We start from the raw sequence: 24,935 nt of genomic DNA, 5'->3' as shown, positions 1-24,935 counted from the left end.
TGAAGAACTCAACCATATATGGTCACTCTTGCCCAAGGGGGCACGTACAACAGGACTGCTAACTAACCCTTCCTCATTACTCAATACCCAGTCTAAAATAGCCTGCTCTCTCGTTGGTTCCTCTACATGTTGATTTAGATAACTATCCCGCATACATTCCAAGAAATCCTCTTCCTCAGCACCCCTAGCCAATTTGATTCACCCAATCTATATGTAGATTGAAGTCACCCATTATAACTGTTTTGCCTTTGTCGCACGCATTTCTAATTTCCTGTTTGATACCATCTCCAACTTCACTACTACTGTTAGGTGGCCTGTACACAACACCCACCAGCGTTTTCTGCCCCTTAGTGTTTCGCAGCTCTACCCATACCGATTCCACATCCTCCAAACTAATGTCCTTACTTTCTATTGCGTTAATCTCCTCTCTAACCAGCAACGCTACACCACCTCCTTTTCCTTTCTCTCTATCCCTCCTGAATATTGAATATCCCTGGATGTTCAGCTCCCAGCCTTGGTCACCCTGGAGCCATGTCTCCATGATCCCAACTATATCATAATCATTAATGGCTATCTGCACGTTCAACTCATCCACCTTATTACGAATGCTCCTTGCATTGAGACACAAAGCCTTCAGGCTTGTTTTTACAACGCTCTTACCCCTTATACAATTATGTTGAAAAGTGGCCCTTTTTGATTTTTGCCCTGGTTTTGTCTGCCTGCCACTTTTACTTTTCACCTTGCTACCTATTGCTTATACCCTCATTTTACACCCCCCTGCCTCTCTGCTCTTGTACCCATCCCCCTGCCACATTAGTTAAAATCCTCCACGACAGCACTAGCATGTATAAAATTATGGGGCGAGGGGTAAATAAATAGGGTGTTAGCACTGGTATTTTTTTTCCGAGAATAAGAATCTTAAGGTGAGAGGGGGACCATTTAATAGGATCCCGAGGGTTAACATCTTCACACAGTGGTGGGTATATGGAACTTCGGCCCAACTTGCCCACACCGCTGAAACACCTCCTAGCTGTACCAGTCACACCTGCCCGCGCTTGCCACATATCCCTCTAAACCTGTTCATTCCATCGACCTGTCTAACTGTCTTAAGCGTTAGGATAGTTCCTGCCTCAACTATCTCCTCTGGAAGCTTGTACCATACACCCACCACCCTTTGTGTGAAAAAATTACCAGTCGGATTCCTGTTAAATCTTTCCTCAAAAGACATTTGGATAGAGTGGTTTAGAGAGATGAAATGTCAACCCATGGATTGATGGGACTAGATTTGATGGGTAATTTTAGTTAGGTTGGGTCAATTGGCTTAGCTTGCTCTATTTCTAAGATGACCATTAAGTTCCACTTCCCCCAGAATGTCAGCTCAGATTGCTACCGGCTATTCCCAACCTGTGGTTTTCTCAATTTGAAATTGCTCTGCAACTGCAATTTATGTTGTTTTTTCAGGTGGGAAATTAACTCAAGTGGGCAATGTTTTCAAAAGACTTTGGTCCAGGCACCTCATCAAAGAACGATGGTCAGAACACAGGAACAATGACAGAAAAGCAAAGTGGGATTGAAAGCAGAACTTCAATAGAATGTGAAGCCGCTGAAGAGGTACGGGAACAATGTCAGTCCCGAGAAAGAGGAATAGGAGACGTGGTTCACGCCCCTGGAACTGAATCAAGTGACGAAATCCATCATGACCGAGATTCATCAAACAAGGAATCATCGAGTCCCATCCAAGGAGCAGGTGCGTGAAATGGGAGGGGAGTGGATGCTGCAGAATGGTGAAGACTAGGGACAGAGAAGAAAAAAACCATGCAGGTTAGGGCGAGGGGAAATGGGAGAGTTTTTTTCTGACTAGGTTCTTGACCAATAGTATTCTGCAAGGATCAGTTCTGGAACTTCTGCAATTTCTAAACAATGCCATGATTTGGACAAAAACGTCGGTGGTCAAGTTAGTAAGTTAAAAAACAATAGAACTATTTGCAGAATTGTGGATCATTGCACAATTGTGGTTGTGGTGAGGGGACAGGCTGGACTTTTTTTAGGTAGACTTTGGTAGGTTCCTGGAACTTCCTGGCTGAGGAGTTGGTGGAAACACTATTTAGATTAACACATGACTGACACAGTCAGGGAACAGAGCGATCCCGTCCGCGAGCAGGTTGAAGGGATTAGTTCAAATTGGCATGATATTGTTGGTGCATATGTGGGGATGAAGGGCCAGTTCCCGTGCTGCACTATTCTATGTTCTATGTGTCATCCCCAGGTTTGGCTTCATTATAACCATATAACAATTACAGCACGGAAACAGGCCATCTCGGCCCTACAAGTCCGTGCCGAACAACTTTTTTCCCTTAGTCCCACCTGCCTGCACTCATACCAAAACCCTCCATTCCCTGCTCATCCATATGCCTATCCAATTTATTTTTAAATGATACCAACGAACCTGCCTCCACCACTTCCACTGGAAGCTCATTCCACACCGCTACCACTCTCTGAGTAAAGAAGTTCCCCCTCATGTTACCCCTAAACTTCTGTCCCTTAATTCTGAAGTCATGTCCCCTTGTTTGAATCTTCCCTATTCTCAGTGGGGAAAAGCTTGTCCACATCAACTCTGTCTATCCCTCTCATCATTTTAAAGACCTCTATCAAGTCCCCCCTTAACCTTCTGCGCTCCAGAGAATAAAGCCCTAACTTGTTCTACCTTTCTCTGTAACTTAGTTGTTGAAACCCAGGCAACATTCTAGTAAATCTCCTCTGTACTCTCTCTATTTTGTTGACATCCTTCCTATAATTGTGCGTCCAAAATTGTACACCATATTCCAGATTTGGTCTCACCAATGCCTTGTACAATTTTAACATTACATCCCAGCTTCTATACTCTGATTTATAAAGGCTAGCATACCAAAAGCTTTCTTTACCACCCTATCTATATGAGATTCCACCTTCAAGGAACTATGCACGGTTATTCCCAGATCCCTCTGTTCAACTGTATTCTTCAATTCCCTACCATTTACCATGTACATCCTATTTTGATTTGTCCTGCCAAGGTGTAGCACCTCACATTTATCAGCATTAAACTCCATCTGCCATCATTAATCCAAATCATAGTCATAGACTCATACAGCAAGGAAACAGCCTCCTCGGCCCAAGATGCCCCATCTACACTGGTAGATAGCATATGCCCCATTATGCCTGTCTGATTTCCTCCTTTATTATGCTCCTCAATTCCCGAATCTCCTCTGGGAATAGGCTTGATCCCACGTTCCTATATCGATCCCAAGCTGCCTCCATTTTCCTGACCAGAGCTTCAAATTCTCTCACCATGCAAGCTTATTTACTCCCACATGTCTTGCCGTTCTCTTTAATATGAGCATGCATGCCTTGAACTTGTCACCACATTTTACAAAGCATCCTAATTTCCGGATGTTCCTTTGACAGCAAATATTTGGAATATAGAAGTATTTTTAGAAAGTTGAAATCTCCCACAATGACTACCTTGTTAGCCTATAGCTACCCACAATCTATTGGCAATAGTGTTCCTCCAATTACCGCTGAATACCCCACCCCTCCCCCCACAATTGACGCACCAACAAGGTGATCAGCCCGTTTTATTTAATAGCTCCACCCATACAGACTTACTTGTACAAACCATCAGTCATGTCATCTCATCTACTGCTGTAACATTCTGCCTAATCAATAAAGCATCACCCCGTCCTCTTTCACCCTCACCTCACTCTCTCCTGCAGCATCTATATCCTGGAACATTAAGATGCCAGTCCTGTCCCTCTCAGCCAGATTTCTGTAATGGCTACAACATCCTAGTCGCACATACCTATCCACACCCTCAGCTCATCCACCTTACCTCTCAGGCCTCTCACATTGAAATAAAATGCAATCAATCAAACAACCCTTCCTAGCTCGTTGTCAAGTCTATATTGTCTGCTGAAAGTTCCCTGATCATAATCCATACTAACCTCCAGCTTCTCATCTGCTTTTGTCATGCATTGGATCCCAGTCTTCCACCAATCTAGTTTAGATACACGCACAAACCTGCCTGTCAGGAATTTGGGATTCCCATCCAATTCAGGTGCAACTCGCCCCTCTGTACAAGTCACGTCTGCCCATCAGTGATCGCAGTGGTACAAAAGTCTAGATCCGTTCCCCCTGCACCAGCTCCTTAGTCACTCATTCACCTGGCATTTTGTCCTTTTCCTACACTCACTAGCAAGTAGTACAGGAAGTGCTACGGAGATCAGTGCCCTGCTTTTTTTCTACCTTTTGCCTAACGTCCCATATCATTTGTGTCAACATGCACAACAACCTCTGGCTCCTCATTCTCTCCCTTGAGAATGTCAAGTCACCGCTCCATGATATCCTGGCCACCCTCCTGGAGCAGGATGTCAAATAGCCGCTTGAGACAGCAGCACATCATCCAGAATTCCCGACTGCTTCCACAGAATCCCCTTTCCACAACCTCCTACACTTCTCCCCCCCCCCCCCATTCCTTAACTGATGTGTATCCTACCACTATGGCTCTCCCAGGCACGATGCTTCATCCTGCCTACTCCTACTAATTCTTCCCTGACTGGTCATCCCCTAACAGTCTACGTAGCATCTCAGTCGCACACACCTATCCACACCCTCCTTGCTCGCTGTCATGCCTCTACTGTGCACTGAACCTTCTCTAATCACAATCCATACTGGCCTCCATCTTCTCATCTGCCTCAGTCGTGTATTGGAACCTACCCATCAACCATTATAGTTTCAATCCACCCACATAGCAGTAGCAAACCTGCCGGCCAGGATGGGTAAGAAGGAGCTGCAGATGCTGGTTTAAACCAAAGATCGACACAAAGATGGAGTTTCTCAGCGAGACAGTCAGCATCTATGGAGAGAAGGAATGGGTGATGTTTTGGGTCGAAACACATCTTCAGACTGGTTAGGGATAAGGGAAATAGACGGTGATGTGGAGAGTGGACTGTAAGCTGCCCAAGTGAAATATGAGATGCTGTTCCTCCAATTTGCGTTTAGCTTCACTTTCACAATGGAGGAGACCGAGGACAGAAAGGTCGGTGTAGGAATGGGAGGGGAATTAAAGTGTCCAGCAACCGGGAGATCAGGTAGTTTCAAGCGGGCTGAGAGAAAGTGTTCGGCGAAACTATCGCCCAGTCTGCGTTTGGCGTCTCCGATGTGTAAAAGGCCTGTCCAACTGGGGCGTCATTTAACCATATAATAACCATATAACAATTACAGCACGGAAACAGCCCATCTCGGCCCTACAAGTCCATGCCGAACAACCTTTTCCCCTTAGTCCCACCTGCCTGCACTCATACCATAACCCTCCATACCCTTCTCATCCATATGCCTATCCAATTGATTTTTAATTGATACCAACGAACCTGCCTCCACCACTTCCACTTGAAGCTCATTCCACACCGCTACCACTCTCTGAGTAAAGAAGTTCCCCCTCATGTTACCCCTAAACTTCTGTCCCTTAATTCTGGTCATGTCCTCTTGTTTGAATCTTCCCTATTCTCAAAGGGAAAAGCTTGTCCATGTCAACTCTGTCTATCCCTCTCATCATTTTAAAGACCTCTATCAAGTCCCCCCTTAACCTTCTGCGCTCCAGAGAATAAAGACCTAACTTATTCAACCTTTCTCTGTAACTTAGTCGTTGAAACCCAGGCAACATTCTAGTAAATCTCCTCTGTACTCTCTCTATTTTGTTGACATCCTTCCTATAATTGGGCGACAAAATTGTACACCATACTCCAGATTTGGTCTCACCAATGCCTTGTACAATTTTAACATTACATCCCAGCTTCTAAACTCAATGCTCTGATTTATAAAGGCTAGCATACCAAAAGCTTTCTTTACCACCCTATTTATATGAGATCCCATCTTCAAGGAACTATGCACGGTTATTCCCAGATCCCTCTGTTCAACTGTATTCTTCAATTCCCTACCATTTACCATGTACGTCCTATTTTGATTTGTCCTGCCAAGGTGTAGCACCTCACATTTATCAGCATTAAACTCCATCTGCCATCTTTCAGCCCATTCTTCCAAATGGCCTAAATCACCCTGTAGACTTTGGAAACCCTCTTCATTATCCACAACACCCCCTATCTTGGTATCATCTGCATACTTACTAATCCAATTTACCACACCTTCATCCAGATCATTGATGTACATGACAAACAACAAAGGACCCAACACAGATCCCTGAGGCACCCCACTAGTCACCTGCCTCCAACCCGACAAACAGCCATCCACCATTACCCTCTGGCTTCTCCCATTCAGCCACTGTTGAATCCATCTTGCTACTCCTGCATTTATACCCAACAGTTGAACCTTCTTAACCAACCTTCCATGAGGAACCTTGTCAAAGGCCTTACTAAAGTCCATATAGACAACATCCACTGCTTTACCCTCGTCAATTTCCCTAGTAACCTCTTCAGAAAATTCAAGAAGATTAGTCAAACATGACCTTCCAGGCACAAATCCATGTTGACTGTTCCTAATCAGATCCTGTTGATTCAGATGCTTATATTATCTCTAAGTATCCTTTCCATTAATTTGCCCACCACTGACGTTAAACTAACAGGTCTATAATTGCTAGGTTTACTCTTAGAACCCTTTTTAAACAATGGAACAACATGCGCAGTACGCCAATCCTCAGGGACTATTCCCGTTTCTAATGACATTTGAAATATTTCTGTCATAGCCCCGGCTATTTCTACACTAACTTCCCTCAATGTCCTAGGGAATATCCTGTCAGGACCTGGAGACTTATCCACTTTTATATTTTTCAAACGTGTCAGTACTTCTTTTACTTTGAAACTCATAGTATCCATTGCTACTCTACTAGTTTCCCTTACCTCATATAATTCAATATCCTTCTCCTTGGTGAATAACGAAGAAAATAAATTGTTCAATATCTCCCCCCATCTCTTTTGGCTCTGCAGATAGCTGTCCACTCTGACTCTCTAATGGACCAATTTTATCCCTCGTTATCCTTTTGCTATTAATATAGCTGTAGAAACCCTTTGGATTTACTTTCACCTTACTTGCCAAAGTAACCTCATATCTTCTTTTAGCTTTTCTAATTTATTTCTTAAGATTCTTTTTACATTCCTTATACTCCTCAAGCACCTCATTTACTTCATGCTGCCTATAATTATTGTAGATCTCCCGCTTTTTCCGAACAATATGTCCAAGTGATGCGCGCGTGGTGCGTGGTGACATCGGCAGTGACATGCGGTCGCGCGCGGCGCCCCAGAATTTTGGGATTCACAAAACCTGCGTGACGCGCAAATGACACCCAAGTGGGACAGTCCCTTTAGAGTCCACATCTTGAACAACGGATACAGTAGATGAGGTTGGAGGAGGTGCAAGTTAACCTGAAAGGACTGTCCGGGTCCCTGGACAGACTCGAGCGGGGAGGTATAGGGACAGGTGTTGCATCTTCTGTGGTTGCAGGGGAAGGTACCTGGGGAGGGTTTGGTTTGGGTGGGAATGGATGAGTTAAGCATGGAGTTGGAGGGAACGGTCTCAGCGGAAGGCGGCAAGGGGTGGAGATGGGAAAATGTGGCTCGTGGTGGAAAATATGGAGCATTATGTGTTGTATGCGACGGTTGATGGGGTGGAAGGTAAGGACGAGGGGAACCCGTCTTTGTTCTGACGAATGGAAGGGGCAAGGGTGGAGCTGGGGGTAACGAGGAGACACGAGTGAAGGTCTCTTCTATGATGGGAGAGGAGAACCCCCGTTAATTGAAGAATGATGACATCTCGCATGTTCTAGTATGGCATACCTCATCTTGGACACAGACGGAGGATTTGGAAGTAGGGGATAGAGTCTTTGCAGGAAGCAGGGTGAGAAAAAGTGTAGTCGAGATAGTTTTGGGACTCAGTGGGTTAGTAATAGACGTCAGTCAATAGTCTATTTCTTGTGATGGAGACAGTGGGAGCTGCCGCTCAGAATATTGGCATTCCCCTTAGGTTCAGGTAAAACCCATCCCTCTTGTACAGGTCACGTCTATCCCAGAAGAAGTCCCAGTGGTACAAAAGTATGCATCCCTACCCCTTGTACCAGCTCTGCCACGCATTCACCTGTCTTTCTTTCCCTGTTCCTACACTCACTAGCAGGGAGCACAAGGAGTACTACGGAGATCACTGCCCTGTTATTTTACAATTTCCTAACATCCTATGTCATTTGTGCCAACATGCACAGCAACTTCTGGCTCATTCTCCCCCTTGAGAATATCAAGTAGCCGCTCCGAGTCATCCTGGACCCTGGAAGCAGAAAACAACGCACAATCCTGTAATCTCGATTGCTGCCACACAATCTCCTGTCCACCCCTCTCCCCAACAGATGTGTATCCTTCCACTATGGCTTTGCCAGACACGGAGCCTCATCCTGCCTGATACTACTGCTCCTCCCTGACGGGTCATCCCCTAACAGTCTCCAAAACTGCGACCTGTTTGGAAAGGAAATGGCCACAAAGAATGGTCACCTACAGCCTTTGCCGACTAGAGGTCCTGGTGGTCACACCCTTTCATCCTGGTCTTTGGTCGTGACCACCTTGTTGTTGGTTTTGTCCAAAGGGTCTCTCGGATGATCTCCAGGTCATCCATCTGTATCTCCAGTTCCCAAACACGGAGCTGCTCCTGGACACATTCCCAACAGGTTTAGTCACCAGGGAGACCAGCAGTTGCTCTAACGTTGCACCATTCCTCCTGCCTCTTGACGGCACTGAAATAAGATCCAACAAACTCAACAGGCTGCACGACTGTACCTTTATCTCCTGCCCCCTTTCCTCGGACTCCTTGCCGAAGACTCACACTTGCCCTGTACACAGCACTTTACCTGTACACAGTCTCTCTATTAATACAACTACCCCCGACAGGCCGCTTCACTGCATCTTGCCGTTTTATTACTTGCTCAATCAGCTAATTCCGATGCTCCAAACAATCCGTGCGCCATATTTTCAAGTGCCCTGCTAAACTGTGAAGTCCTTTTATCCGCGTGGTTAATATAGGCTGTAAAATAGGGAGACCCAGCACTGGCCTTTGCAGCATCTGTCTAGTTATTGACCCATTTATCCAAGTGAATGGGCTGCCAGACAAGTGGTCAGTGTTATCCTGGATGGTGTAGGAGCTGCAACATCTCTTGTGTCCCTTGTGGTCCATGGGGAAAGGTTTGAATGTGAAGAAGCGAGTGGCTCAGTGCAAGATTTCAATACTGTTACACCACCAGGCCACAGGATGGAAATGGCTGAATCAGTTTAGTTTCTGGTTCAATGTTGACATTCCACGTCCCTCCCCCTGCCCCAAAACCTACCCGTTCCCACCCCCAACACCGGGAGATTGATCGTGGTGGGTAGTGGTTCACAGTTCACGGCAATCTTTTCATTCTTGTCTTAACCACTGTCTAATCCCACTATTATTATTCGGGTTACTGCAGAGCAGCAGAATATGGTAACACCTATCCACACCACGGCTGAAGTTGGAAACAGGACTGCGGCTCCAGTGACCTCAACAACAGGTGTGTTGCAGAATTCTTCACGATATAAATGTTGTCCTGATATCAGGTTTGCATCTAATACATGGTCCACAGGTCAGAAGGATAGGGGATTAAGGAAGGGACTGAGAAAGAGAGGATGTTAACATCTGCAGGCAGTAGTTGAAAGGACAGAGGGAGTGATCGTAGAGGCGATGAATCGTCATTGAAGATTCAGATGTGAATTAATGCAGTGACTGGGTAGAGGCTTTCTGAGAAAATGAAGAGTATAAGATGGTGCATGAATCGTGGCGACTCTTGTGTTTGGACTCTAGTGTAGTCTGTACTGTTGGCGTTATTATGGCCCATGTTGTCCCTCAGACTCATAGCGGCACACGGCATGGAACACGGCTCTTCAGCCCCACCTTGGACACGTCACACAACATGGCCGATCTACTGTAGTCCCACAAGCCTGTGTAAGGCCCATGTCCCTCTAAACCTAACCCATCCATGTACCAATTTTAACATAAAATCCCCGGCTCCACCTGAAACCTATATCATTGTTTCTTGATTCCCCTCCTCTGGGTAAAAGGCTGTGTGTATTAATCTATTATATATTATAGATAGTGTAGCTACTCCTCTCCTGATCCTCGTGTATAGGAGGATGGTCACTGAACTTGTGTACACAAGACAAAGCATCTTTGCAGCCAGGGAGCATGAGGCCACAGAGAGTGGAGCGATGGTGATGGGTGGGACACACTTGGTTGAAGGAGAGCAATTGCAATGTGTGTCCATTATCCATGAGTAAACTGGGTGGTTCATGCATGTGGAAGATAATCCTAGGGAGATTAGCTGGCATCACCTACAGTGTTGCCTCAGGTGATAAGTGCACCTGCACCTCTTCATCAGTGCGTTTGTCTACTGTGTTTTTGCTGTGATATGTTCCCTGTCTGAACACCGGCTACGGAGATGATCACAGTCGACCCTTCCTGGGTCACACACTGTCCCATCCCCCTGGGGCCATTTCTCCACGTGTCACACACTGTCCCATCCCCCTGGGGCCCATGCCCCCTGAGGAACACACTGTCCCATCCCCCTGGGCCCATGCTCCCTGGGCCCCACACTGTCCCATCCCCCTGGGCCCATGCTCCCAGGGCCCCACACTGTCCCATCCCCCTGGTCCCCGGGCCCCACACACTGTCCCATCCCCCTGGGCCCATGCCCCCTGGGCCCCACACTGTCCCATCCCCCTGGGCCCATGCTCCCTGGGCCCCACACTGTCCCATCCCCCTGGGCCCATGCTCCCTGGGCCCCACACTGTCCCATCCCCCTGGGCCCCACACTGTCCCATCCCCCTGGGGCCCATGCCCCCTGGGTCACACACACTGTCCCATCCCCCTGGGCCCATGCTCCCTGGGCCCCACACTGTCCCATCCCCCTGGGCCCATGCTCCCTGGGCCCCACACTGTCCCATCCCCCTGGGCCCATGCCCCCTGGGCCCCACACTGTCCCATCCCCCTGGGCCCATGCTCCCTGGGCCCCACACTGTCCCATCCCCCTGGGCCCATGCCCCCTGGGCCCCACACTGTCCCATCCCCCTGGGCCCATGCCCCCTGGGCCCCACACTGTCCCATCCCCCTGGGCCCCTGCCCCCTGGGCCCCACACTGTCCCATCCCCCTGGGGCCTATGCTCCCTGGGCCCCACACTGTCCCATCCCCCTGGGCCCATGCCCCCTGGGGCCCACACTGTCCCATCCCCCTGGGGCCCACACTGTCCCATCCCCCTGGGCCCGTGCTCCCTGTGGCACACACTGTCCCATCCCCCTGGGTCACACACTGTCCCATCCCCCTGGGCCCATGCCCCCTGTGGCACACACTGTCCCATCCCCCGGGGCCCCACACTGTCCCATCCCCCTGGGCCCATGCCCCCTGGGTCACACACACTGTCCCATCCCCCTGGGCCCATGCCCCCTGGGTCACACACACTGTCCCACCCCCCTGGGCCCCACACTGTCCCATCCCCCTGGGGCCCGTGCCCCCTGGGCCACACCGTCACATTCTCCCCCGGTCACACACTATCCAACCCTCCCCTGCTCACACGCTGCCTCAGCCTCCCCGATTCCCTGGTATTTTTCTTCCTCAGAGAATAAGAATCTTAAGGGCTTAAGGTGAGAGGGGGACCATTTAATAGGATCCCGAGGGTTAACATCTTCACACAGTGGTGGGTATATGGAACTTCGGCCCAACTTGCCCACACCGCTGAAACACCTCCTAGCTGTACCAGTCACACCTGCCCGCGCTTGCCACATATCCCTCTAAACCTGTTCAATCCATCGACCTGTCTAACTGTCTTAAGCGTTAGGATAGTTCCTGCCTCAACCATCTCCTCTGGAAGCTTGTACCATACACCCACCACCCTTTGTGTGAAAAAATTACCTGTCGGATTCCTGTTAAATCTTTTCCTCAAAAGACATTTGGATGGAGTGGTTTAGAGAGATGAAATGTCAACCCATGGATTGATGGGACTAGATTTGATGGGTAATTTTAGTTAGGTTGGGTCAATTGGCTTAGCTTGCTCTATTTCTAAGATGACCATTAAGTTCCACTTCCCCCAGAATGTCAGCTCAGATTGCTACCGGCTATTCCCAACCTGTGGTTTTCTCAATTTGAAATTGCTCTGCAGCTGCAATTTATGTTGTTTTTTCAGGTGGGAAATTAACTCAAGTGGCCAATGTTTTCAAAAGACTTTGGCCAGGCACCTCATCAAAGAACGATGGTCAGAACACAGGAACAATGACAGAAAAGCAAAGTGGGATTGAAAGCAGAACTTCAATGGAATGTGAAGCTGCTGAAGAGGAACGGGAACAATGTCAGTCCCGAGAAAGAGGAATAGGAGACGTGGTTCACGCCCCTGGAACTGAATCAAGTGACGAAATCCATCATGACCGAGATTCATCAAACAAGGATTCATCGAGTCCCATCCAAGGAGCAGGTGAGTGAAATGGGAGGGGAGTGGATGCTGCAGAATGGTGAAGACTAGGGACAGAAGAAAAAAACCCAAACAGGTTAGGGCGAGGGGAAATGGGAGAGTTTTTCTGACAAGGTTCTTGACCAATAGTATTCTGCAAGGATCAGGTCTGGAACTTCTGCAATTTCTAAACAATGCCATGATTTGGACAAAAACGTCGGTGGTCAAGTTAGTAAGTTAAAAAACAATAGAACTATTTGCAGAATTGTGGATCATTGCACAATTGTGGTTGTGGTGAGGGGACAGGCTGGACTTTTTTTAGGCAGACTTTGGTAGGTTCCTGGAACTTCCTGGCTGAGGAGTTGGTGGAAACACTATTTAGATTATCACATGACTGACACAGTCAGGGAACAGAGCGATCCCGTCCGCGAGCAGGTTGAAGGGATTAGTTCAAATTGGCATGATATTGTTGGTGCATATGTGGGGATGAAGGGCCAGTTCCCGTGCTGTACTATTCTATGTTCTATGTGTCATCTCCAGGGTTGGCTTCATTAATCCAAATCATAGTCATAGACTTATACAGCAAGGAAACAGCCTCCTCGGCCCAAGATGCCCCATCTACACTGGTAGATAACATATGCCCCATTATGCCTGTCTGATTTCCTCCTTTAGTATGCTCCTCAATTCCCGAATCTCCTCTGGGAATAGGCTTGATCCCACGTTCCTATATCGATCCCAACCTGCCTCCATTTTCCTGACCAGAGCCTCAAATTCTCTCATCATTCAAGCTTACTTACTCCCACATGTCTTGCCGTTCTCTTTAATATCAGCATGCATGCCTTGAACTTGTCACCACATTTTGCAAAGCATCCCAATTTCCGGATGTTCCTTTGACAGCAAATATTTGGAATTTAGAAGTATGTTTAGAAAGTTGACATCTCCCACAATGACTACCTTGTTAGCCTATAGCTAACCACAATCTCTTGGCAATAGTGTTCCTCCAATTACCGCTGAATACCCCACCCCTCCCCCCACAATTGACGCACCAACAAGGTGATCAGCCAGTTTTATTTAATAGCTCCATCCATACAGACTTACTTGAACAAACCATCAGTCATGTCATCTCATCTACTGCTGTAACATTCTTCCTAATCAATAAAGCATCACCCCGTCCTCTTTCACCCTCACCTCACTCTCTCCTGCAGCATCTATATCCTGGAACATTAAGCTGCCAGTCCTGTCCCTCTCAGCCAGATTTCTGTAATGGCTACAACATCCTAGTCGCACATACCTATCCACACCCTCAGCTCATCCACCTTACCTCTCAGGCCTCTCACATTGAAATAAAATGCAATCAATCAAACAACCCTTCTATGCTCGTTGTCAAGCCTATATTGTCTACTGAAAGTTCCCTGATCATAGTCCATACTAACCTCCAGCTTCTCATCTGCTTTTGTCATGCATTGGATCCCACTCTTCCACCAATCTAGTTTAGATACACGCACAAACCTGCCTGTCAGGATTTTGGGATTCCCATCCGGTTCAGGTGCAACTCACCCCTCTGTACAAGTCACGTCTGCCCATCAGTGATCGCAGTGGTACAAAAGTCTAGATCCGTTCCCCCTGCACCAGCTCCTTAGTCACTCATTCACCTGGCATTTTGTCCTGTTCCTACACTCACTAACAAGTAGCACAGGAAGTGCTACGGAGATCAGTGCCCTGCTTTTTTTCTACCTTTTGCCTAACGTGCCATATCATTTGTGTCAACATGCACAACGACCTCTGGCTCCTCATTCTCTCCCTTGAGAATGTCAAGTCACTGCTCCATGATATCCTGGCCACCCTCCTGGAGCAGGATGTCAAATAGCCGCTCCGAGACAGCAGCACACCATCCAGAATTCCCGACTGCTTCCACAGAATCCCCTTTCCACAACCTCCTACACTTCTCCCCCCCCCCCATCCCATAACTGATGTGTATCCTACCACTATGGCTCTCCCAGGCACGATGCTTCATCCTGCCTAATACTACAGCTCTTCCTGACGGGTCATCCCTAACAGTCTACGTAGCATCTCAGTCGCACACACCTATCCACACCCTCCTTGCTCGCTGTCATGCCTCTACTGTGCACTGAACCTTCTCTAATCACAATCCATACTGGCCTCCATCTTCTCATCTGCCTCAGTCATGTATTGGATCCTACCCATCAACCATTATAGTTACAATCCACCCACATAGCAGTAGCAAACCTGCCGGTCAGGATGTGTAAGAAGGAGCTGCAGATGCTGGTTTAAACCAAAGATCGACACAAAGCTGGAGTGTCTCAGCGAGACTGTCAGCATCTATGGAGAGAAGGAATGGGTGATGTTTTGGGTCGAAACACATCTTCAGACTGGTTAGGGATAAGGGAAATAGACGGTGATGTGGAGAGTGGACTGTAAGCTGCCCAAGTGAAATATGAGATGCTGTTCCTCCAATTTGCGTTTAGCTTCACTTTCACAATGGAGGAGACCGAGGACAGAAAGGTCGGTGTAGGAATGGGAGGGGAATTAAAGTGTCCAGCAACCGGGAGATCAGGTAGTTTCAAGCGGGCTGAGAGAAAGTGTTCGGCGAAACTATCGCCCAGTCTGCGTTTGGTGTCGCCGATGTGTAAAAGGCCTGTCCCACTTGGGCGTCATTTAACCATATAATAACCATATAACAATTACAGCACGGAAACAGCCCATCTCGGCCCTACAAGTCCATGCCGAACAACCTTTTCCCCTTAGTCCCACCTGCCTGCACTCATACCATAACCCTCCATACCCTTCTCATCCATATGCCTATCCAATTGATTTTTAATTGATACCAACGAACCTGCCTCCACCACTTCCACTGGAAGCTCATTCCACACCGCTACCACTCTCTGAGTAAAGAAGTTCCCCCTCATGTTACCCCTAAACTTCTGTCCCTTAATTCTGGTCATGTCCTCTTGTTTGAATCTTCCCTATTCTCAAAGGGAAAAGCTTGTCCACGTCAACTCTGTCTATCCCTCTCATCATTTTAAAGACCTCTATCAAGTCCCCCCTTAACCTTCTGCGCTCCAGAGAATAAAGACCTAACTTATTCAACCTTTCTCTGTAACTTAGTCGTTGAAACCCAGGCAACATTCTAGTAAATCTCCTCTGTACTCTCTCTATTTTGTTGACATCCTTCCTATAATTGGGCGACAAAATTGTACACCATACTCCAGATTTGGTCTCACCAATGCCTTGTACAATTTTAACATTACATCCCAGCTTCTAAACTCAATGCTCTGATTTATAAAGGCTAGCATACCAAAAGCTTTCTTTACCACCCTATCTATATGAGATCCCACCTTCAAGGAACTATGCACGGTTATTCCCAGATCCCTCTGTTCAACTGTATTCTTCAATTCCCTACCATTTACCATGTACGTCCTATTTTGATTTGTCCTGCCAAGGTGTAGCACCTCACATTTATCAGCATTAAACTCCATCTGCCATCTTTCAGCCCATTCTTCCAAATGGCCTAAATCACCCTGTAGACTTTGGAAACCCTCTTAATTATCCACAACACCCCCTATCTTGGTATCATCTGCATACTTACTAAACCAATTTACCACACCTTCATCCAGATCATTGATGTACATGACAAACAACAAAGGACCCAACACAGATCCCTGAGGCACCCCACTAGTCACCTGCCTCCAACCCGACACACAGCCATCCACCATTACCCTCTGGCTTCTCCCATTCAGCCACTGTTGAATCCATCTTGCTACTCCTGCATTTATACCCAACAGTTGAACCTTCTTAACCAACCTTCCATGAGGAACCTTGTCAAAGGCCTTACTAAAGTCCATATAGACAACATCCACTGCTTTACCCTCGTCAATTTCCCTAGTAACCTCTTCAAAAAATTCAAGAAGATTAGTCAAACATGACCTTCCAGGCACAAATCCATGTTGACTGTTCCTAATCAGACCCTGTTTATCCAGATGCTTATATATATTATCTCTAAGTATCTTTTCCATTAATTTGCCCACCACTGAAGTCAAACTAACAGGTCTATAATTGCTAGGTTTACTCTTAGAACCCTTTTTAAACAATGGAACAACATGCGCAGTACGCCAATCCTCGGGGACTATTCCCGTTTCTAATGACATTTGAAATATTTCTGTCATAGCCCCGGCTATTTCTACACTAACTTCCCTCAATGTCCTAGGGAATATCCTGTCAGGACCTGGAGACTTATCCACTTTTATATTTTTCAAAAGTGTCAGTACTTCTTTTACTTTGAAACTCATAGTATCCATTGCTACTCTACTAGTTTCCCTTACCTCACATAATTCAATATCCTTCTCCTTGGTGAATAACGAAGTAAAGAAATTGTTCAATATCTCCCCCCATCTCTTTTGGCTCTGCAGATAGCTGTCCACTCTGACTCTCTAATGGACCAATTTTAGCCCTCGTTATCCTTTTGCTATTAATATAGCTGTAGAAACCCTTTGGATTTACTTTCACCTTACTTGCCAAAGTAACCTCATATCTTCTTTTAGCTTTTCTAATTTATTTCTTAAGATTCTTTTTACATTCCTTATACTCCTCAAGCACCTCATTTACTTCATGCTGCCTATAATTATTGTAGATCTCTCTCTTTTTCCGAACAAGATGTCCAAGTGATGCGCGCGTGGTGCGTGGTGACATCGGCAGTGACATGCGGTCGCGCGCGGCGCCCCAGAATTTTGGGATTCACAAAACCTTCGCGCGCCACCTGCGTGACGCGCAAATGACACCCAAGTGGGACAGTCCCTTTAGAGTCCACATCTTGAACAACGGATACAGTAGATGAGGTTGGAGGAGGTGCAAGTTAACCTGAAAGGACTGTCCGGGTCCCTGGACAGAGTCGAGCGGGGAGGTATAGGGACAGGTGTTGCATCTTCTGTGGTTGCAGGGGAAGGTACCTGGGGAGGGTTTGGTTTGGGTGGGAATGGATGAGTTAAGCATGGAGTTGGAGGGAACGGTCTCAGCGGAAGGCGGCAAGGGGTGGAGATGGGAAAATGTGGCTCGTGGTGGCAAATTTGGAGCATTATGTGTTGTATGCGACGGTTGATGGGGTGGAAGGTAAGGACGAGGGGAACCTGTCTTTGTTCTGACGAATGGAAGGGGCAAGGGCGGAGCTGGGGGTAACGAGGAGACACGAGTGAAGGCCTCTTCTATGATGGGAGAGGAGAACCCCCGTTAATTGAAGAATGATGACATCTCGCATGTTCTAGTATGGCATACCTCATCTTGGGCACAGACGGAGGATTTGGAAGTAGGGGATAGAGTCTTTGCAGGAAGCAGGGTGAGAAAAAGTGTAGTCGAGATAGTTTTGGGACTCAGTGGGTTAGTAATAGACGTCAGTCAATAGTCTATTTCTTGTGATGGAGACAGTGGGAGCTGCCGCTCAGAATATTGGCATTCCCCTTAGGTTCAGGTAAAACCCATCCCTCTTGTACAGGTCACGTCTATCCCAGAAGAAGTCCCAGTGGTACAAAAGTATGCATCCCTACCCCTTGTACCAGCTCCTTTGCCACGCATTCACCTGTCTTTCTTTCCCTGTTCCTACACTCACTAGCACGGAGCACAAGGAGTACTACGGAGATCACTGCCCTGTTATTTTACAATTTCCTAACATCCTATGTCATTTGTGCCAACATGCACAGCAACTTCTGGCTCATTCTCCCCCTTGAGAATATCAAGTAGCCGCTCCGAGTCATCCTGGACCCTGGAAGCAGAAAACAACGCACAATCCTGTAATCTCGATTGCTGCCACACAATCTCCTGTCCACCCCTCTCCCCAACAGATGTGTATCCTTCCACTATGGCTTTGCCAGGCACGGAGTCTCATCCTGCCTGATACTACTGCTCTTCCCTGACGGGTCATCCCCTAATGGTCTCCAAAACTGCTACATGTTTGGAAAGGAAATGGCCACAAAGAATGGTCACCTACAGCCTTTGCCGACTAGAGGTCCTGGTGGTCACACCCTTTCATCCTGGTCTTTGGTCGTGACCACCTTGTTGTTGGTTTTGTCCAAAGGGTCTCTCGGATGATCTCTAGGTCATCCATCTGTATCTCCAGTTCCCAAACACGGAGCTGCTCCTGGACACATTCCCAACAGGTTTAGTCACCAGGGAGACCAGCAGTTGCTCTAACGTTGCACCATTCCTCCTGCCTCTTGACGGCACTGAAATAAGATCCAACAAGCTCAACAGGCTGCACGACTGTACCTTTATCACCTGCCCCCTTTCCTCGGACTCCTTGCCGAAGACTCACACTTGCCCTGTACACAGCACTTTACCTGTACACAGTCTCTCTATTAATACAACTACCCCCGACAGGCCACTTCACTGCATCTTGCCGTTTTATTACTTGCTCAATCAGCCAATTCCGATGCTCCAAACAATCTGCGCGCCATATTTTCAAGTGCCCTGCTAAACTGTGAAGTCCTTTTATCCGCGTGGTTAATAATAATAAAGCTTTATTTCAGACACTGGTCCATATAACACATCATACAGTATAAGGAGATACAAAAATACATAACAATTGCATATTAGCCTATAAGATATACAAGTTATTGCACCAATGCCGTCTTAGCCTAGAAGTGAATCTATAGCAGCTTTTCAGAGGGCTGACTAGGGCTTCAATTATGTGGTTCTCTGACTTGTCCAGGCGACACATAAAACTAAACATCAGCTGTCTTAAGAGTGCCTCACAGGTTGGCACTCTAGTGGACACAAACAATTGACTGGCACTATGCCACCTAGGGACACGGAGCAGCAACCTCATTGCATCATTGTATGCTACCTTGAGCCTCTGCATACTCTTTTTCTTATAGTTAGACCACAATTGAGCAGTATATAACGGTGTGATGTAGGTTCTGAACAGGGAACACTTCACAGAGTCAGAGCACATAGAAAACTTCCTTATAAGCATGTTAGCTTGAAGATACATTTTACAGCGCTGTCGGTAGAGGTCTTTGTCATCCGTCCAGTCATCGGATATGACATGACCTAGGTATTTAATTTCCTCACACACAGCAAGAAGACTGACTGACAAATAAAAGGTCGGAAAAGTTGATTTCCTGTCCTCAGCGCTTCTAACTATCATTATGCGGCTTTTCTTAGCGTTATACTTTATGTCATAATCAAGGCCATACTGAGAGCACACCTTCAACATCTGCTGCAGCCCAGCACTATATGGACAGAGCAGGACCAGGTCGTCTGCATACATAAGATGATTAACAGTGTTGCCCACAAGACAGCCAGTTTTTAACCTATTAATGTAGGCTGTAAAATAGGGAGACCCATCACTGGCCTTTGCAGCATCTGTCTAGTTATTGACCCATTTATCCAAGTGAATGGGCTGCCAGACAAGTGGTCAGTGTTATGCCTGGATGGTGTAGGAGCTGCAACATCTCTTGTGTCCCTTGTGGCCCATGGGGAAAGGTTTGAATGTGAAGAAGTGAGTGGCTCAGTGCAAGATTTCAATACCGTTATACCACCAGGCCACAGGATGGAAATGGCTGATTCAGTTTAGTTTCTGGTTCAATGTTGACATTCCACGTCCCTCCCCCTCCCCCAAAACCTACCCGTTCCCACCCCCAACACCGGGAGATTGATCGTGGTGGGTAGTGGTTCACGGTTCACTGGCAATCTTTTCATTCTTGTCTTAACCACTGTCTAATCCCACTATTATTATTCGGGTTACTGCAGAGCAGCAGAATATGGTAACATCTATCCACACCACGGCTGAAGTTGGAAACAGGACTGCGGCTCCAGTGACCTCAACAACAGGTGTGTTGCAGAATTCTTCACGATATAAATGTTGTCTTGATATCAGGTTTGCATCTAGTACATGGTCCACAGGTCAGAAGGATAGGGGATTAAGGAAGGGACTGAGAAAGAGAGGATGTTAACATCTGCAGGCAGTAGTTGAAAGGACAGAGGGAGTGATCGTAGAGGCGATGAATCGTCATTGAAGATTCAGATGTGAATTAATGCAGTGACTGGGTAGAGGCTTTCTGAGAAAGTGAAGAGTATAAGATGGTGCATGAATCGTGGCGACTCTTGTGTTTGGACTCTGTGTAGTCTGTACTGTTGGAGTTATTATGGCCCATGTTGTCCCTCAGACTCATAGAGGCACACGGCATGGAACACGGCTCTTCAGCCCCACCTTGGACACGTCACACAACATGGCCGATCTACTGTAGTCCCACAAGCCTGTGTAAGGCCCATGTCCCTCTAAACCTAACCTATCCATGTACCAATTTTAACATAAAATCCCCGGCTCCACCTGAAACCTATATCATTGTTTCTTGATTCCCCTCCTCTGGGTAAAATACTGTGTGTATTAATCTATTATATATTATAGATAGTGTAGCTACTCCTCTCCTGATCCTCGTGTATAGGAGGATGGTCACTGAACTTGTGTACACACGACAAAGTATCATTGAAGCCATGTAGCATGAGGCCACAGAGAGTGGAGCGATGGTGATGGGTGGGACACACTTGGTTGAAGGAGAGCAATTGCAATGTGTGTCCATTATCCATGAGTAAACTGGGTGGTTCATGCATGTGGAAGATAATCCTAGGGAGATTAGCTGGCATCACCTACAGTGTTGCCTCAGGTGATAAGTGCACCTGCACCTCTTCATCAGTGCGTTTGTCTACTGTGTTTTTGCTGTGATATGTTCCCTGTCTGAACACCGGCTACGGAGATGATCACAGTCGACCAGTGCCCTCCCTTCCTGGGTCACACACTGTCCCATCCCCCTGGGGCCCTTTCTCCCCGTGTCACACACTGTCCCATCCCCCTGGGGCCATGCCCCCTGTGGCACACACTGTCCCATCCCCCTGGGGCCCTTTCTCCACGTGTCACACACTGTCCCATCCCCCTGGGGCCCATGCCCCCTGAGGCACACACTGTCCCATCCCCCTGGGCCCATGCTCCCTGGGCCCCACACTGTCCCATCCCCCTGGGCCCATGCCCCCTGGGTCACACACACTGTCCCATCCCCCTGGGCCCATGCTCCCTGGGCCCCACACTGTCCCATGCTCCCTGGGCCCATGCTCCCTGGGCCCCACACTGTCCCATCCCCCTGGGCCCATGCCCCCTGGGCCCCACACTGTCCCATCCCCCTGGGCCCATGCTCCCTGGGCCCCACACTGTCCCATCCCCCTGGGGCCCATGCCCCCTGGATCACACACACTGTCCCATCCCCCTGGGCCCCACACTGTCCCATCCCCCTGGGGCCCGTGCCCCCTGGGTCACACACTGTCCCATCCCCCTGGGCCCCACACTGTCCCATCCCCCTGGGCCCAAGCTCCCTGGGCCCCACACTGTCCCACCCCCTGGGCCCATGCTCCCTGGGCCCCACACTGTCCCATCCCCCTGGGCCCATGCTCCCTGTGTCACACACTGTCCCATCCCCCTGGGCCCCACACTGTCCCATCCCCCTGGGCCCCACACTGTCCCATCCCCCTGGGGCCCATGCCCCCTGGATCACACACACTGTCCCATCCCCCTGGGGCCCATGCCGCCTGGGTCACACCGTCACATTCTCCCCCGGTCACACACTATCCAACCCTCACACGCTGCCTCAGCCTCGCCGATCCATCAGACTGATTGTAGAATGCAGCCGTAAGCTGGCAGAGAGGAGCGGCATCACTAAGCCTGGCAAGTTTTTTTGATAGGTAGGTGGTTAAAAAAAGGCTAGAGATATCAAATCCAGGTGTTCGACAGAAGGATTGATTGTTGGAGATTGTGAAAATAAAGAAAGGAATATAGGAGGCAGTGTGGAAGTTAAAAAAAGATTTCAACTTAGAAAATATATTGAGTGGAACTAAGACAAGCTTTAATCGCCTCCTATTAACTTGTAAAGCCAGCAAAATGCACTAACCTTAATAAACTAACAAACTGTTGAAGTTCCCTTTCCAATAACATAAGCAAGATAACAGTTTCATGAATGTCTCCTCGATAATATAAACATTAGACAGATTCAGACACTAGGCACTAACCTTTGTTCTATAAGATTATAATGTATGTCATCAGTAGAAAAAAACAAAATGCTTGTTCTGCAGAAATATAGCCTTCTCATATAACCATACTAGACTAGGTGGGACCCGTTGGGTCCCATGTTCACACGGGAGGGCTGGTTCCCCGACGCAATATTTCACCTCTCCACCAATTCCACCTCTCCACCAATTACTTCAACCCAAACAACCATTTGCAGTGCATTTTTACTTCAAGCCAACCATATTTTCATTTTCAAAACACATTAAGGGCACTCACAGTTCAGTAGACATGTGTTCAGTGGTATTGAGAGCTCAGAGAGACGTGATCCTCTGGCTTCCTCCATCTTGCAGAGACTGAGTGAGGCACACCACTTCCTGGTTTTATAGTCCCTCCCCCTTCCTCCAGCAGGGGCAGCAGAGAGAATGGCAAATTATTTTAAAACATTAATATCTCTCTGATTTTATATCGATGGGAACAATCCTCTGGTCCCGGAAGGCGGAGGGGGGCTCTGAGCGAGGTGGCCAAAAATGACAGCCGTAGGTGGCGGCGTTCTCTTGGAAATCGCAGCACAGCGAGCCAAAAGCGGTCAAGATCAGACTTTTAGAAATACAGATATGGCTAACCCTTCCTCTGTCAGAAGAACCTGTCAATCTTAAGAAGCAAAAGGCTGTACTATGATCTGTAGATAAGGCATTGCTGAATCGTTGGTTATTGGAGTATATATATGTAATTAGATCACTGCCCCTTTGTGTGGGGATGAGAACTCTGTATAGTCTGTAATCTGCATACTGTAAAGAGTTTTACCACTACCGCCTTGTGACATAAAGATTGTACTGTGTGATCACTGATTTTATTTGCGTTCTTGTCTGTTTAAGAACATTGAACCATAACAGCAGGAAATGGGGAGGGGAGAAATCGGTGCAAAATAGCGGAGAGAGTGGGGGGAATAATGTGGGTGTGCGGTTTGGATTGTTACTTAAAATTGGAGAATTCACTGTTCATACCATTGGATTGTAGGCTAGCCAAGCGGAATTTGAGGTGCTGTTCCTCCAGTGAGCATGTGTCCAAGGACAGAGAGGTTGCTATGGGAATGGGAAGAGAGTTACAATGGTGGGCAATTGGCGAGACAAAGCATCGATTCGGTGACTGTTTTGCCGAACACTTACGCTTTTTCCGGTTGTTAACCATTTTTACTCCTCGTGCAGATGTCTCCCCTCTCCCTTTCCACATACATTAATTCATCTCGCTTCACAATTTGAAACTCTTATTTCCTTTTATTTCACACCTGTCTTTCCATCTCTGGTCTTTCTCCAATTATCAGCCTATCAAAATCTCCCCTCACCTGTATCCACCTTACTTACCAGTCTTTGACCTGTCCCTCCTCTTGTCCACACGTCTCCCCACTCACCGCCACCACAATCAGCCTGAAGAAAGGTCCAGACTTGAAACGTCACCTATCCATATTCTCCAGAGATGGTGGTTGACCCACTGAGTTCCCACAGCACATTGTCTTATTCCCATATTCTGTGTTGATCATTCTAATTAGGGGGCAGGAACAGTGAGGATGAGGGTTGCTGTTGTAGCTGGAGCCAAAGGGACTGATTCAGATGGTGTTTAGTTTCTCTCTTTGTACACACAGATCTAACGCCTACATTCTCTGAGCTCCTGACACAGTGGAGCGAGTACCAATTGTTCCAGCTGACAAAATTCTATCGGGAGAGACTGAAACAGGCGATTGAAGAAAGGGTTGAAAGCCTCGGCTTCATGATGAGATGGCAGGAATGTTTCAGTGAACAAGAACACGGGGTAAGTGGAAGGAACACGGTGACTTATGTTTCCTGTCACAGAACCGACGGCATTGGGGGGAAGAGCTAATAGTCAAATCTAAAATGGAGTAGTTCTTCTACAAAAGCATGGTCTAGTAGTCAATCGATTCGGTGACTGTTTTGCCGAACACTTACGCTTTTTCCGGTTGTTAACCATTTTTACTCCTCGTGCAGATGTCTCCCCTCTCCCTTTCCACATACATGGCTCATACAAAAGAATGGCTCGGTGCCAAGTCTGAATGACTTTGTAAATTATATGGGGAACAATATGGAGGACAGGTTGTCTTTTCAATAAAGACATTAAGATGGGATCCTGCAGTAATAACATGTGCTTCTTTCAAGGCCATAAAGAAGCCAAGATTGGAAAAATAGCTGACGCTCCATAGATAAGTAATAACTTGTTATTGGATGAGCTTGATTTGGCCCCAGCTTTTCCCATATTCTGAAAGTCTACAGAATCTTTCAGTCATGCCATATTCAGACTTGGTAGGAGGGATTTACTGAAAGGAACAATGTATAATTGTGCTAACTTTCCTTTGTTCTGTGAGTGGAGCCCGAGAAGCACTGAGCAACGTT

The 24,935-nt window shown here is 47.4% G+C and overlaps 1 protein-coding gene across 3 annotated transcripts in view; it reads left to right on the top strand.

Moving 5' to 3' along the window:
• Nucleotides 1-1,461: 1,461 nt before the first annotated feature.
• Nucleotides 1,462-24,935, top strand: part of LOC116968963 — a 545,071-nt gene continuing 521,597 nt past the window's right edge. For 2 of the 3 annotated variants that reach the window (XM_033015948.1, XM_033015947.1), the window contains exons 1-3: nucleotides 1,462-1,747; nucleotides 12,213-12,497; nucleotides 24,173-24,339. In XM_033015948.1, the coding sequence (XP_032871839.1) occupies nucleotides 1,486-1,747; nucleotides 12,213-12,497; nucleotides 24,173-24,339 (714 nt within the window). In that variant the 5' untranslated portion in view covers nucleotides 1,462-1,485. Of the gene's footprint in view, nucleotides 1,748-9,469; nucleotides 9,555-12,212; nucleotides 12,498-24,172; nucleotides 24,340-24,935 lie in introns of those variants that run through there. The other variant, XR_004410571.1, reaches the window with a different exon arrangement.

The sequence above is a fragment of the Amblyraja radiata genome, chromosome 48 (assembly GCF_010909765.2).
Source record: "Amblyraja radiata isolate CabotCenter1 chromosome 48, sAmbRad1.1.pri, whole genome shotgun sequence".
Classification (NCBI taxonomy): domain Eukaryota; kingdom Metazoa; phylum Chordata; class Chondrichthyes; order Rajiformes; family Rajidae; genus Amblyraja; species Amblyraja radiata.
This window is presented reverse-complemented; position numbering and strand designations above follow the sequence as displayed.